This window comes from Ambystoma mexicanum, chromosome 2q, assembly GCF_040938575.1.
Source record: "Ambystoma mexicanum isolate Mex_15411 chromosome 2q, UKY_AmexF1_1, whole genome shotgun sequence".
Taxonomy (NCBI): Eukaryota; Metazoa; Chordata; class Amphibia; order Caudata; family Ambystomatidae; genus Ambystoma; species Ambystoma mexicanum.
This window is the reverse complement of record NC_090924.1, coordinates 684,710,367-684,727,240: the sequence shown is the minus strand read 5'-3', so window position 1 is coordinate 684,727,240 and position 16,874 is coordinate 684,710,367. Positions and strand designations below refer to the sequence as shown.

General features: G+C 43.3%; 1 protein-coding gene across 1 annotated transcript in view; it reads right to left on the bottom strand.

The window, feature by feature from the left end:
- LOC138569683 (hemoglobin larval subunit alpha) overlaps window positions 1–14,236 on the bottom strand; it is a 51,990-nt gene extending 37,754 nt beyond the window's left edge. Inside the window, exon 1 of the mRNA XM_069647873.1 lies at window positions 14,168–14,236. Coding sequence (XP_069503974.1) covers window positions 14,168–14,199 — 32 coding nt within the window. The 5' untranslated portion in view covers window positions 14,200–14,236. The remainder of the gene's footprint in view (window positions 1–14,167) is intronic.
- Between the last annotated feature and the right edge of the window lie 2,638 nt (window positions 14,237–16,874).

The following is a 16,874-nucleotide window of genomic DNA, read 5'->3' as shown; positions in this document are numbered from 1 at the left end:
AAACCTAAATCACCTAAAAACATGTATTACATAAAAAGAAAAGAAGAATCAAAATACATCAATGATTACAATGCAATCATTGCCATCTTATGGAATGCAAACATAGATGTGCAGTTCATTGCAGACAATTCCACTCCTGTTGCAAGATATGTTACAGCCTACTTAAAAAAAGCAGAAAAAACAGAGCTTCAAGACCTCTGGGATGACCTATCATCAGACAAAACACTATCTCAGAAATTGTACAGTCAAGGCATAAAAATGCCCTCTCATAGAGAATGTGGCGCCTATGAAGCGGCAGATCATTTAACTTTGTACTGCTTTGTATGGAAAATCAGACAACATAGTATGGCTAAGTCTTGGTCCTGCTAAATGTAGAAAAAGAGTTCTGAAATAATATGAGGACATAGAAACAATTGCCAGAAATGATCCCAACAGCGAAGACATTTTAAAAAACAATTTACTGGACACATACTATCCGAACAGGAGTATGACTTTGGAAAACATGTGTCTATACCACATAGCTCAAAACTTTACATACAAAAATAATATAAAACCCGATGAAAACAAAGGCAGATATAGAGTCACAGATTGTGAAGGTAGCTTAGTTACGTAGCTTAATAAATCATGTTAAATTGTCATTAAAAACTCCTCAACAGAAAGAACTATATTACATGTCTCTGGTACAACTGTTTAAACCATGGAGAAAAGAGGAAGAGATTCTAGATAACTATGACTGCTATGAAGATGCTTTCGAAGCAAATGAAAGCGCTATCACCGATGTGAACTTTACGCAGTACAAAATAATGTTGCACAATGAACAGCAACACGAAGAAGAACTTCAGGCCCAGCTAGATAACGACTCTTCCGACAGTAGTCAACCTTCTGTAACAGGAAGCCAAGAACCACTAGGACAGCCGCTAGTAACAAATGAGGCAGAATTAGCTATGACAGAAGTGGAAAACACCATGTGTCATTATCAAGAAAATATAGAAGACTTAACTGTACAACAAGCAAAACTTAACAAAGATCAGCGCACCATTTTTGAAGACGTAACAAAACAAATACTATATGGTGTACAGCACGAAAATAAAGAATGTACCTGCCAAAATTACAAACCAATACTACTGTACATCAGTGGTGAAGCTGGGTCAGGAAAAACATACTTAATCAAAATCATCAGCAAGTTCCTTCAGCAATTGACAAACAACAAAGTGTCAGCGGTTGTAACTGCCCCCACAGGTTTAGCTGCCTACAACATAGGCGGTGTCACTTTACACTGATTACTACTTCTTCCAGTAGAACACCAAAACAAATTAGACTATTAACAACTTTCTGCAGAAGCTGCAATGGAACTACGCAGAGTATTAAAGCAAATGAAAATGCTACTAATAGATAAAGTGAGCATGGTCTCCAACCTAATGTTAGCTTTGATTCACCTCAGATTGCAAGAAGTACTTAAAACAAACTACGAAGAACTCTTTGCAGGGAAACACATTATCGTTTTCGTAGATCTTCTACAATTGACACCAGTGAAAGGGGAACCTATTTTTAAAACCTTAGGACACAAACTCTGCCGCAAAACAGTTGGCAGCATAGGAAATGTCAACCTTTGGCAACATTTCCAATACAGAGAATTAACAGAAAACATGCGGCAAACTGCAGATCTCACTTATGCCAACATCCTAAAAAATATTAGAGTTGGTGTACTATCTCAAGAAGCACAAGCAATATTGAGAAACTGGCACATGCATGCACTTTATGGCGATAATGCATGTGCTACTGATGTTATGAAACAATTAGCGCACAAAAATGGCAATTGTATGGCCTTAATTCCAACTCTTTCAAGCTGTTTCAAATTCAATGAAACAATGTTAAATAAAGAAATGCAACCAATAATGGAAATTTGCGCCACAGACAAACTAGATGTACATGGCATGACACTACCCATGTGTGAGCAAGCCACAACAAGACTAAATAGCTTAGAAAATTCAATCTCCAACACAGCTGGGTTGGAAAAAATATTAAAATTATCCTTAAATTGTAGAGTAATGCTTAAACGTAGCCTTGACGTAGAGCAAGGGCTAGTGAATGGAGCACTGGGTACAGTTGTTGGCTTTCAGTCATGCCCACGTGACACCAACATTCAGTTTGTCAATATTCGCTTTGACAAACTTTCAGAAGTGAAAAGGATAGGGCGCTCATCTGCTCGATTCCTGCTATTCAAAGACATGTATGTACGTAGAGAACAATTTTCTCTAACTCTTGCATATGCAGTCACCATTCATAAATCCCAAGGTCTGACCCTAGACAAAGCATTGATAGATATAGGAAACACAGTCTTTAAAGAAGGCATGAGCTACGTAGCACTAGCATGCTTACGTACACTTGACGGTCTATTTCTAATCAACTTTGATGCAGTAAAGTGAACGCTGATATTCCTTGCATTTTAGAATACAATAGACTACGTTCACTGTACAGCCCCCATCCCAAACAATATCCTGTTCCAGAAAAAGTAAACGTGGTAAAAGAAAACTAATTGAAACAGAAATGCAACAGAATCTCACAGCAAATCCTTCAAAGAAAACAAAGGAAGGTAAAGGTTCCTCAAGCACCACAAGGAAAGAAGAACCTATTCGGGAAAGTAAACCAGGTACTTCTTCAAAGAATGAAGACAAACTCTGAAAAAAGCACTCAGATACAGAACTAGTTGGTCCATTCAAATTTGCAAATGAAAGTGGTGTAAGTTGCTATGCAAATGTAGCAATAAATATTCTATTGCAATTGCCACCAATTGTTAACAACATTTACTTACACAGTACAGACCAATTGTGTTTACAAATGTTAGTCCTTCATAGAAACGCAACAAACAATCCTGACAACACGTACGGTGTTCACGGAATAAGACAAGAATTGGACTACTGTGCTGGAATAGTGAAATTCACTATAAACTCACAAGAAGATCCACAATAATTTCTAATGTACTTACTACAAGCACTGTAAAACAAAAGCATACCTATAATTGAAATCTTCCAAATTTCATACATGTGGAAACATGCATGCACTCTCTGTAGCAATGTGGTACAGGAACAAATCCCAAATGACCGATTTGTGTATATATCCATACCTAATTGTGATTCCATTCCATTTCAGCATCTTGTACAGAATGCAAACCATGGCAGATTATGTACTATGTGTAATTCAGACAATCGGTCCACCTTAGTAATACAAACACATAGTAAGTACATAATACTTATGCTGCTACATTATAAAGCAGATGGTACCAAAAACAACTGCAAGCTCACTGGATTCAGACACGGTCAAGTGTCACTTGGAAAGAAAACCTTTACAACAGTAGTTATAATCTGCCATGCAGGAGCCACAACCAATGCAGGTCACTACACTGCATACATTAAAAAGACATGTGAATGGGTGGAATGTAATAATACCACCATTACTTTAAAGCAGAGATTACCAGCTAATCTTACAAATGCGTATTTAATCTTCTTGAAGCCAAAGTTTAATAACTAATGAGTACTTCTACATTACCAAAAAAGGAAGTGAAAAAGTACAAACAGTTAGAATACGCCATCAGGTATCTAACTGCCTAACACTGTATAACAAGGACACAGATAAATGAATACCGCAGAACCGTAACAATAAATGCACAGTTAGAATACGCCAAAAGGTGTCTAGCTGTTGTTAAAAATCAGCAACAAGGCAACAAACATAACATTAAGCAGAAAGAACAAGGAAACACTCAAAGAAAACAAATAGTTTGTAGCATAGCAAATTAAGTTTTTTTTTAATCTGACAAGGATTTATTTCCCCCCCATACCCAAGAATTAGAAAAACAAACACAGAAACTGAGCACAATGCACAGTACACTGGTTTGTGAACTAAATATGAGGGTAAAAAAAATTAATTGTCTATTATACTTTGTAAAAAATCTTTATAAAATGCAAATACTAACATGCTTTTTTCTTTTAAAACAGAAATTTAAAAAGGCTACTTTCGACAAGTACTGCAATCATGTAACACATGTATGGATTCTGAACAAATTAAACAGTTGGTATAATAACCATAATTTCTTACATATGCGAATGTACACAGCTATTATATGGCAATAATATAGTACAGAGCCTGCAGGCAGGCCTAGCACCTTTTATGAACAACCTACCACCTACACCTTACAGCCAATCAAGCAAGACTATAGGTCCTACCCAGAACCATCACTCCATATTAAAGCCATGCTGCTTCTATTTTCATTACTTCTAAGTGTACGTTTAGGTGCATGCTCTGCAGCCATGCAGTCAAGACACTACAACGTGCACACACCCACCGCACCACATCACACCCATGTACACTTATAACCTCACTGCTTATGACTTCAGTGTTGGGTGCATGCCCTTTGGCCATGCACCCAAGCCTCTGGGTGCTCCCCAGAAGCACCAAAGCATATGGTAACCATTGCGGCACATAATTTCTGTACGTATAATGTTGATTTAGGGAGCAGGGCCTTCGGCCATGCTCCCAAAACGATACGCCCTCCCCACAACCACCTGAGTAATGTTTCATAGTACGAGTGTACCTATACCTGTGATATGCTGCAGTAGATGTGGCCACAGCATACAGACTTGGCTGTAAGTCCATAGATTTCTCAATGTATGGGTATGCAGCATATAAAATCCATAGTGGGTTACATCTGCAGTGCTTATAACTTTGTTCTTGGCTGCATGCCCTTCGGCCGTGCACCAAATACTCTACATCTAGGCCACAACTACCACAGCGTAGCATACCCATTGTGCTTTTAACAACACTACGTATGAATGGGCTGTTGGGTGCATGGCCTTTGGCCATGCACCCATGACTGCAGGCCCTCCCCACAGCCACCTGACTGATGGTCAATACTACGGATGTATCTATAGCTGTGATATGCTCAGTGGTTGTGGCCAGGGCCTAAAGTCTTAGGTGTATATCCATACATATTTCAATGTGTGGGTATGAAGTGGCTTATAGCTCCAGTGTTTACAACTTTGTTCATGGGTGCATGGCCCTTGGCCATGCACCCAAGACTCTACACACTCCCCACAACCATATGAGCGATAGTGAATAGTACAGGTGTACTCATTGCTGTGACATGCTGCAGTGGTTGTGCGCAGGGCCTAAAGCTTTGGAGGTATGGCCTACGGCAAACAGCCTACAGCCATGCACCCAAAAGTCTACAGCCTCCCACACCGACCACATACATAGTCGATTGTATGGGTGTCATGTATGAATATTTTATGCTGCAGTGGTTGTGGGTAAAGTGTACACACTTGGGTGTAAGGCATACAGCCTGCAGCCATACATCGAAAAGTCTATGTCTTGCCCACAACCACCGTAGTATGTAAAACCCATGTTGGCTGATAAGTTAAGAGGTTATAACTTTTCTGTTGGCTGCATGGCCTTTGGCCATGCACCCAAGAATGCAGGGCCTCCCCACAACCACCTGATTGATGTACAAAGGCACGGGTGTGTTTATACGTGTGTATGCAGCAGTGGATGTGGCAAGAGTATAGACTCTTACCTGTATGTCCATAGATATTGCAATGTATGGGCGTGCAGTAGCTTATTACTTTCATGTTTACAACTTTGTTCTTGGGTGCATGGCCTTCTGCCATGCACCCGAATCTGTGTACACTCTCCACAACCATCTAACCCATTACCAACACTACAAGTGTATCCATGGGTGTGACATGCTGCGGTGGTTGTGGCCAGGGCCTACAGTCTTGGAAGTATGGCCTTCGGCCTACGGCCTACGGCCATGCACCCAAGACTCTAGGCCCTGGCCACAACCAACACAGCATATTACACCCATGCTCGCTTATACATGAGTAACACACTCATACAATGAAACATTATAGCTGTAGCATGTACTCATTTTGTACCCAGGACTCAAGGCCCTGCCCACACCTACCAGATACGCAATAGAATGTATGAGTGTGATGTATGAATGTGATATCCTGCACTGCTTGTGGGCAGGTTCTACAGTCTTTGCTGTGTGGCCTACAGCCTGCAGCCATGCACCCAAAACTGTACGTCCTGGCCACAACCACCGCACTATGTGATATCCATGTAGGCTTGTAACTTTAGAGTTGACAAGTTTGTTCTCGGTTGCATGGCCTTTGGCCATGCACCCCAGACTGTACACACTCCCCATAACCATCTAATTGTTAAGCAATAATATACAACAGGTGTATCCCTTAGGTGTGTCATGCTGCGGTGGTTGTGGCCAGGGCCTACAGTCTTGGAAGTATGGCCTTCGGCCTACAGCCTACGGCCATGCATCCAGGAATCTAGGCCCTGACCACAACCACCGCAGCATGACACACCCAAGGCGGAGTACTAAAAACAGCACACCCATTGGGAAGTAATGTAATAGCGATATGCAGTCAATTGCAATGTTCGCTAACACCATGCGTGTCTTTAGAACAGTTTCAAGGTGCCTTTCCACAGCACTGACTGCACCCATGGCGGCGTTTGTAGTAGCGATATGTAGTCAATTGCAATGTTCGCTAACACCACGCGTGTCCTTAGAACAGTTTCGACAGCACTGACTGCACCCATGGCGGCATACTAATCAACAGCACACCCATATGAAAAAATTATGTAATGACGATATGTACTCAATTTCAATGTTCGCTAGCACCACGCGTGTCCTTAGAAGAGTTTCAAGGTGCCTTTGCACAATACTGACTGCACCCGGGGCGGCGTACTAATCAACAGCACACCCACAGGAAAAAATAATGTAATAATGATATATACTCAATTTCAATGTTCGCTAACATCACGCGTGTCCTCAGAACAGTTTCAACGTGCCTTTCCACAGCACTGTGTGAAATACGACCCTTATTAAACCCCTCATTTTCTGAAGGTGCAAACATTTCGAACAAGGCGAGCATATAAAATACATCATTAACACCTAACGCCTAAACAAATACAGTTTTTCACACATCTCTTAGTCTGTGAACCTCCCCAAGCACTATGACACAGCAAAATAGTTTTCGAAATTGCATGTTCCCGCTGGTCCCCGCTGCGCTGCCGGCAGATCCAAGATGTCGGGAGCATCCAAACAACCTGATGCAGAACACGTCTCACTGCAGCCAATCGGCAAACACGTCGCGTGTCCGCGTCCATGGCGGCAGCCCTTTAGCCAATCGGTATCTTGTCCGCTGAGCGAACAGGGAAGTGTGACCGCGGACCGGACATAGATATCACTAATTTTTTTAGACCTACTTTTTGGTCGTTTTAAAGAAAAGTACCGCACAGATGGTCACCGAATTTACAAAAGCATGCTTTCGGGACTAAGCCCCTGCCCCTGCCGCAAATTTGGTGAAAATCCGTCCAGCGGTTTGGCCTGTAGACCTGCGCAAGGTTTTTCCCCCATTCAGTCTATGGGAAAAAATATGTTTTGGGACCCCCTCTATAACTTTCCCCCCCTGGACGAATCCTCACCAAACTTTGCAAAAAAATTCAGAGTGGCCCATATACTTGCAAAGTTTGGTGAGGATTCGTCCAGATGGAGCAGAGTTATAGGCCGCCCAAAAAGTGCTCTTCCTATGGAAACAGCAACTTAAACATAACTACACAGCCACTACTTTGGCAGTGTAATATATATATATATATGTATATATATGGGGTTTTGGGCGAGTTTTGCATTGGGTGGAGGGTTGCGGGGGGTTTCCCCCGCATATATGTTACAAATGACCTTCACAATTCGGTCAATTGTGAAAAGGTCAATTGTAATTCGAGCAATTGTAAAACGAACAATTCGTATACAACCAATATTATAGCGGAAGCAACATTATAGCCTTGTGAACTATGAGGGAGGTTTTTGTGACGATCGTACCCTGAGAATTACATTGCTCTTAAGGGCTGACAATTCGGACAAGTTAAGCACTATGAGATTAAACAGGTTGCCCAGTATCATACACTTTGATTAAAAGAAAGAGCTGGGATTTGAATTTCTGCACTTGAGCACATTCGTTCCCATTTCTTGTCATACTGAAAGGTGCAACTATTTCTGAATGTTTGACTCATGAACAGAAATAAGGCACTGTGTCGGAAACCTGACTTGGAAAGTACACAAATTACACAGCAACCCTTCATGACAGTACTTTATTTTTTACTTTGACATGAAACATGAAATGCAAAAGGCATCATGCCATCTGGGTTTTAGTGCTGTATTTTAGAGTTTTCAATACGCCCAGCACACAGACTTGCTTTTTGTTACTCATTATGAGTAGAAGAATATTTGAAATTGTACAAAAAGCATACCATTTCTTATACCAAATAAGCATACCTGAAAATAAGCTTGCCAGAGGCCTATAATATTTTGACAGAATATCTTCAGTCGATGACCCTTTCTACTCAAATTACCTACATGACAAGAAAGAGCAGGCAGTGGGCGAAACAATGGCACCAGAATGGGAGAAGTCAAACCTTTTCACAGAAGACAGCAAAGTATGCCCAGGATCACTGTACTGTGTGGCGGAAGAGCCAGAGTCTGAGCGCCAACACTTTAATCCCATGGCCTTGAACATGGCTACCTAATCCCATCTCAAGGCTAAGACCCTATGCTCTTTATTAGGGGGGCCAGCCCAGTATTGCAACTCCTCATTAGCAGCAATCGAGTTCTAGACCAGAACTACCCTGATGCTATGCTACTTTTTAAAGCCTGCGAACCTGGTGGAGGTGTGTTTTTGTGTAGCACAAGAAGTGTTACCGTCATCAAAGTATGAGTACACAGAAAAGTACATCAACCTCAGAGAGATCAAAAGCTGAGTCGGCATTTCCGGAGTTTGGACTGCGATCTGGCATATGAACACAGATCTATGTAATGAGTGCTTAACACACTGAGTTAATTTCTGAATCATTATGACACTAAAAGTTATGAAAATACTTTTCATCTTTGCTTATTGCACATGATCAATGTATTCTACATAGAAAGATGAAAGCGCCACAAAACTTGTTTTATGCTGAACAGAACATACTTGTGAAACAACCAGGCAGCAGGCTTGGCACTTAAGAGCTTCAGCATCACACTCTTCAATATGATGGTCCGTGGTGGCTGGTTAATATTTGAACTAGAACGGCCTAAATATATGCATCGAATATTCGGGAACGTCCAAACTCAATGAGAGAGACTGAACCAAACCAGGGAGGGGGGGTTGGCTGTTCACTGTCCAAGACATTTTCATAAATAATGGGTTAAAATGGTGCCTTTTACAGCACTTTCTTTGAAAAATTGGGTAAAAAGTTACAGTTTGCAATAAAATGTGTACGATATCACATGAAAAAACCCAGATGCAAGTCACCAACAGTTCAAAAGAATATTTTCCTAAGCATTTTCATTATGCCATCACTCACAACATATACAACATTTTCATGCTGGCCCATGCCCATACATGTCCATGCATGCTGCACTAATATATGCCGTTTTCACCAAATAAGGACTCCCAGCCAGTCAAAAATGCCAAGCCACAGAAATAATATATACCAATATAGGCCAGTTTACCAAGTAATATCACTTATGTTTGCTTTTACTCTTCATGCAAAGTATAAACATGCCATAACGTATCAAGAATAATATGGCTAGACTGGAGCCACCAATGTAAGCCAGTCTAGCTATGTAATACAACTCATGTTTGCTTTACCCTTGATGTCAAGTAAAAAGTAACAAATGCCATGGCACAGTAATAAAGTAATAAGTAAATGCACACTGAAATGATAGGCCAAGTTAGCCACATAATTACACTAATCATGTTTGCTTTACAGTTGATGACAAGTAAAAAATGTCATACCACATTACGGAAGTAAATGTAGACTGGACCTGCTAATGTAGGTCAGTCTAGCCACGTAATAACACTTATGTTTGCTTTTCCCTTGATTCAAAGTCAAAAATACCATACCACATTAAGAAAGTATATGCAGAATGACACTAGTAGTGCCAGTCTGCAGATAGTTTCTTAATGTGACATGACATTTTTTACTTGCCATTAATAGTAAAGAAAATATGATAAGTGTTATTACATGGCAATGTGTTGGCAGAATCCTGTGCAGTTCCCTTAGGTAGCACTTCACAAGATTAGGACTACAGGTGAGAGCAATAAATCCCCTTTGGTATCAGTCTGTACCACAAAGATTTAGTTGGTAGCTGTGGCTGAGCAGTCAGACTTATCTCAAGAGGGAGATGAGCAGTATTCAGGGTTTACACAATAGGCCCACTAGACTATGGAACAAGGAACACTGACCAAAGCTTTGTATTTAAAAAGTATATATATATTTATTTTATACACTTCTAATAAAACACATGTTTCACAGTCATCAAGCAAGTTAAATTAAGTCAAAGGAAAAATATACACACTCCCAAGTTAAATTGTAGACCAAGTGAACCAGAGTGAAAACTGAGCAAAACGGTGCAGTGACAACTATACACAAGTGATCCTCTAACAATTCCTCACAAGGGAGGGAAAGCACAAGTTATATAGGAATAGATTCTTACACACCCTAGCAACACTTCCCATCAGTTTGTGAACCAGTTTAAGCAAGGCAGTGCATCAGTATAAGCAATACTTAAATGAAAACTGAGCAAAATGGCATTTCACAAGGTTTAAAAATGGGAAGGAAATGGTAGTTAAAAGAAATAGGTGCACCACACAGTTCTAGCTGAGAATCAATCTAAAGAAGGCAGATCTAACAAATGTGACCAGAATAGGTAGGCCTATGCCAAAGTCAGTTGGTACAGGGCAAGGGCCCAGGAGCAAAATGTTCTTGTAGCTGCAGTCAAGTCTTTGGTTAACGAAGTGGAAAAGGTGGATGCAGGCGTTGAAAAGACAATGTTAAGAGAGAGGGGCGGCCAACCCAACAGGTAGGTAAAGGATTTAAAACACCTTTAGTGCTACCGTGAAGAAAGGGCGGCCTGGCGGAACAATGTACCTTAAAATGAAGAAGTGGCTCCTGCGGTGGCGGTTGTTCCTGGTAGTTCCTGCAGTTCGGGTGATCCAGCAGAGTAAGAGAGGCTCTCATTGTGGAGGAAGGTTCGAGTTACTGCACTACCCAGGGATGACACCAGCCGTGGTGCTGCCCGACAAATAAACGGTACGCTCCTTTAAATCGCAGTCCGGGTGGACTGGTGCCTGGCTATCCGGCCTACGAGTACAGGGTATGGGAGATTCGACCAAGGCAGGTCCGGGAAGGCGATTGGCAAACTGGTTGGCCCCACCAGTTCAAGGGAAGAAGGCTCTTGCAGGTGAAGATCTTCTCTCGTCGTGTGGAGAAAAGTGGTGAGACGCTGCAGCAGGGCTTCACCGGTGGTTCAGTCGTTGTAGATGTCTTTGGCTTCTCTCCTCTTCGGCTTCTTAGTTCCAGTGGCAACGTCTTGCTCTTCCAGTCCTCAGGACCGTGCTTTTATGCAAAACGATCCCCATTCATACAGCCTAGCTGTCACTCACACAGTGGATTGGTCATCTTGGCGGGAGACCCTCCAGCCTATCAGGATAGAGTGCGACATGGGTTGCTGACGCAACCCTGTCCAGGGGTCCTACTCCCCCTCCCACACAATGGACCCACCCCAGACTCGGTGGCGCCAAAAGGAGGGCTTCTCGGCAGAAGCCCGCCAAAAGGACAAACAAAGGATCCCCGACCTGGGTTAGGAGTTTAGATGAAGACACGAGAAAGAAGTTATATTTAAGTTCTGGCAATCAAAACCTACCAGAGTAAAGTTAATATTAAAATACACCGGCAGTATGTTAGAGGCTTGTACTGGTTTAGTTCATAGGATTTGACTAGTAAAGTCAATGGGGATTTACATGCCCTGGGAGACAGTAGTCAGTCCCAGGGTATGGAGTCTATGTTTGGGGGTCGCTCTGACACCCCTGTGTCATTGCACTGAGGGTGCTGTGTAACACATGTGAATAAAGATGGTTCCTATGGGGTTGAGAAAGATCCCATAGGCATTAAACACATAAATAGCCTAGAACACACATAGCAAAAATGCCTAAGAGTGGGAAAAAGTGTTTCACTCTTAGCAGGTAACAAGAAACAAACCCTTCAAATCCATCAAAGCTGCTGGGGGACTCTATAGGTAAGGGAAATTAGCCATAGAATGAGAATTCTCCCTAACAAGGCTAACCTAAATTCAATGTAGACCAGTCTAGCCAGGTAATAGCACATATCGTGTGTAATAGCACAAATGTCATGCCACAGCAGGAAAGAATATGCAGACTGGCACCACTAATGTAGGACAGCTTAGCCACATAATAACACATATTATGTCTGCTTTAACCTTGATGAATAGTAACTTTGCATCCATGGTAAAGCAAACATAAGTGTTATTGCCTGGCCTACATTCAATTTGGGACAGTCTAGCCAGGCAATAACGCTTATCATCTTGGCTTTATCCTTGATGCACAGTAAGCGTACTGCTCAGTTACTGTACTTATATTTTTTTTAAATCACTTAATTTTGCATGCACCCTCCACATGTGCATGTGTTGCCACCGGAAGGTCCATGTGGGCCTCCCCTCCTGACCACCATGTAAAACACATTGGCCCTCATTACGACCCTGGCGGAAATCGCGGTGCTAAATGCACCGCGGAGCACGGCGGAAAGCTGCCGATAGCGCCATGGAGGATGGCGGATTTTCCGCCCCATGCCGACCTTGGCGGGGCGGTAAATCCCCATCCCCCATTTTACCCTTCCCCATTCCCATTTTTGCCCCATAGGGTATAATGGGAGTGGGGAAGGCGTTAATTGCGCCACCGCAAAATACGGTGGCGTAATTAACATCAAGGTCCCGTAGCGCCATGGATTTCTCCGCCAGGAAAAACCAGGCGGAAAACGTTCCATGGCGCTACGGGAACTCGTAGTAGGGCGGACGGGTCCGCCGCGAATAACGCTGGCGTAAACCCACTCCGCCAGGGTCGTAATGAGGCCCATTGACTGACAGGAGAAGACTACTCAACTGTTAGTCAGCGATTCTACGCTGATGTCGCAATAATGAGAGGCGGCTATTCCAGTCTTCTGGCACCCCGCCGCCTCCCATTATTATGTGCTATGTTTGTTGTGGAGCCAAAAGGGTTCTGCAACAAATAACAAAAAAAAGCTTAGCCGGGGGCAGGCTGCACAGAGCCCCGTGCAAGTAAAGCACCCAGGGGCATGTGATTCCGGCCACTCAGAGGAGGGGGCCGCCTGCCGCTCAGATAAGGGACAGCACCCCCTGCCCATAGTGGCGCTGCCACTGATGATTAAATGCGCTGCTTTTGGGGAAAAGGTGCATGATTTCTTTGCCTCAAGCAGCAATGTGGGGGTCTCTTCTAAGGAAGGGGCCGAGGGCACGTGCCCCTTTTACACTCCCATAAACACATCCTCGGGGTTAAGCTGATTTCAACGTGCCTGCTTCATCCTAAAAGAGAAGCAAAAGGGCAAATCCTGTGGACCACTATTGCCAAATTAAGATATTTATGCCCCCCAGAAATGAGGTAAGTCTCCAAACAGCCACCCACGTACTTTGGAATTTCCACAGCCTTGTGAAAAGGGCACAGCGCATCTATTAGCCAGAGAGAGATAGAGAAATTAGAAAAGCTGAAAAAGATGCACGACGCGCCATATACAAACAGCACTGTCCGATGACGGAGAGGATTTGTGAAAAAGGCACATTATTCCATACAATGTGGGGCAACAGAGGACCTACTGTTCAGAGACCCGAGCGAATTATCCTCGATCCTGCCCCAAACCACTGAGATGCGAATCTGTTTATTTTTGTCTTAGTGCTTTGAGAGATACTATTGTGCGCACAACTGTTACACATTTTGCAGGGAGACAATATGTTGAAGAACATGGAGAGGGGGTGGTAGTATTATTAATCGAATTTGGATTTGGGTGTTTGTTTTTGAGGGTTGTAATATGCAATTCCTCCCGAGCTCCCTGCCTCAGTCCAACAATTAGAAGGCATTTGCCATCCCAGACAGAGTCCTCACAAAATACCATCTCTTTAAACCTTATCCACCAGGGGACATCAGCCCATCCCTCCCCTCCCTCTAGGGTGACCAGATTGTTTTTTAAAAAACAGGTACAGGACACAGAAATAGAAGTAGGGCTAAACATAAAAATACAACTGTAGTCCTACTTCGATGTCGCTGGCCTGTTGCGGGGGAGCATGGAGATGGTGTGCTCACAGGAACACTGCTATCGTTCGAAGAGAGCGCCGGGGAGAGGAAGTGAGAGGAAATGGGGGTGTCAAAAGCATTTCACGCCCCCATTCACTCAGGAAGAGTCGCGCCAGACCCGATTTCAGGATTTCCATATTGGGTCCGCCAAAAACCGGGACCATATAGCCAACAAACAATGCAAACCCCAGACGGGGTTTCTAAAATGAAAAAATCCCGGGACCCCGGAACGGAGGGTGATTTTCCTGGACTGTTCCCGGAAAACCTGGACGTCTGGTCACCCTACCTCCCCCTTCCTGCGTTTTCTATCTTCTGGCAGAGGCCTCCCAAGATGCTGGTGCAGGGCGGTTGAAGACTATGGGCCTGATTCGTGAAATATTTGTCCAGTTCAAAGTGAATTTGCACTGCTGAAAAGTGACTTTGCCCTGCCGATACAAACCCTGATTCATGGAACCGTGCAAAGTGTATTTTTGTCATGCAAAGGACGGCCAAAGTCATTTTTTACTGCAAAAATGAATATACGCTGACTTTGCCCAGATTTTGCGCGGCAAAAATACACTTTGCACGGTTCCATCAATCAGGGTTTGTGTCGGCAGTGCAAAGTCACTTTCCAGCAGTGCAAATTCACTTTGAACCGGGCAAATATTCCATGAATCAGGCCCTAAATGTCCACTGAAAACCCAAATTGAGCAAAATGCGAATCTGGTCGATTCCGGATTAACAAGGCAAGGGGCGATAAGAGCATTTGGAGGCCCGACATTACAGCCTGACGGTGCCAGCGTAGGCAGCCTGTAACGTGTGTGCTACAAAGTGAACATTTAATGTACTAAATTAAAGAAGTATTTTGCTTTGTGATAAGATGTCCAACCCGGCGACAGCTGCATGGGGCCACCCTGAAGTTTGAGGTCCATTTTAATTGAAAATGGTGAAAGGCCCTGGTGCTAGCCGTGGCACTATGTGCTGTTATCAGTCGTTATTACTTCTTTCCCTGACTCTGTGTTCTGTCTTAGCCTACGACCTCTGGCTTCTTGCTCAGCATGCAGGAACCAGAGGTAAAATAAGAATTCAATTTCACACACACATGCATGAACCAGGCGCAGCTATGGCTGCGTGTATGCCGTTTATCGGGCTAGCACAGACACGTCTTTCTTTGCCACATACAGGAGAGGTGTTGTTAATGGTACTGATGTTATAAGGCTCGGAGGAATAAAGAGTGAGATTGTAACGTGCGTTATGCACATGTTATGGTGTTTCAGGCACGAGCTCATTCAAACCCGTATTTTGCAATCGAGCTCTCAGACAGGAACCGCCCTTAATGCCACTGTGCCTATCAAGGCAGTTTCTAGACAATGAAGCGCAGAGGGCAAAACCCCAGTGTGCCTACCCCGCCCTGTAACTCTGCCCCAACATTATAAAATCATTGTAATGTAAGCAAAACCTGCTTCTATTTACTTGTACTTAAAGTACTTAAAGAATGAAGTAGACACAACAAAATAGACAACAATATTGAACAAAAATAACTTGCATTATCCCATGTAGTGGCAGCGGGTACGTTATGACCAAAATACAGAGGTCGTCATGCAGAGCGCTTCCTCTCTGCAGGGCTGCGCATGACAACATGATCCAGGCAGCAGAGGGAGCTATTGAACAGGCACATGGAAAGTGAATTCTCTGCCCATGTCTTTCCCTGGGCAGTGCTGTAGGTGGCGCTCAGGGAGTGTCAAGCAACGTCCCTCCTTGCGTCATGTGACCGCGTGGGCCCTTTGATGGGCGGAGCTGTGGGACATGAGGCACGGGACCATTCTTCAAAATATGGCTATTTTTTCGGTTGTGGGTGTGCATGTGAGTGTTTTGTGATTGCGTGAGAACAGGAGTGTTTGTGCGTGCGTGTCTGTGCATGCATGGCGTGTATCAGTAGATGGGTAGAGGAGAGGAGCAGGTGTCTGGTATTGTTACCATGGTGAAGGTGGCAGTGCGTGGGTGGGTGACAGTAATGTGAATCTGTGTGTGCCGTGTCCGTTGTAATACTGGAATTATTGGACACATCCAACATAAGTGTATTCTTTCCTTGGCAGCACTTATTGGGAAAAGGGAATACAAATGTGCTTTTATATTGATAATATTGGGATTATTAGGCAAAGACATCACAAGTGTGTTATCACGGTTGTAGTACTCACATTAGTACGCAAAGCCACTTTGAGTGTGCACCGGCAGTGGCGGTACTGACATTACTGGGCACAGCCATCACGAGTGCATGTTTACAGTGGCAATGCTGGAATTATTGGTTACGGCCATTTTGAATGTGTTCTTACACTGGCAATGGCTTTAACGGGAGACAACCATCATGAGATTGTATTATTACTGTGGTCATATTGGCTTAACCGTCATGGACAGTTCTGCTTAGTGGCAAAACTGACATTAATGGGCAACACCAACCCAAGTTTGTTATGAAGGTGGCAATAATGTTAATTATTTGCACAGCCTACATTAACATGTCTTACAGTAGCAATACAGGGAATGTTCGCCAAAGCCAACATGAATATGTTTTACAATAACAATGCTGGCATATTTTGTGTGCATAGGAATCTTGAAATTGTATTGAGAACATACTGCTGTGAGCTGCTGGTGATCTGGCTTCTATTTGATTTTTTCACGAGTTACCCTGCA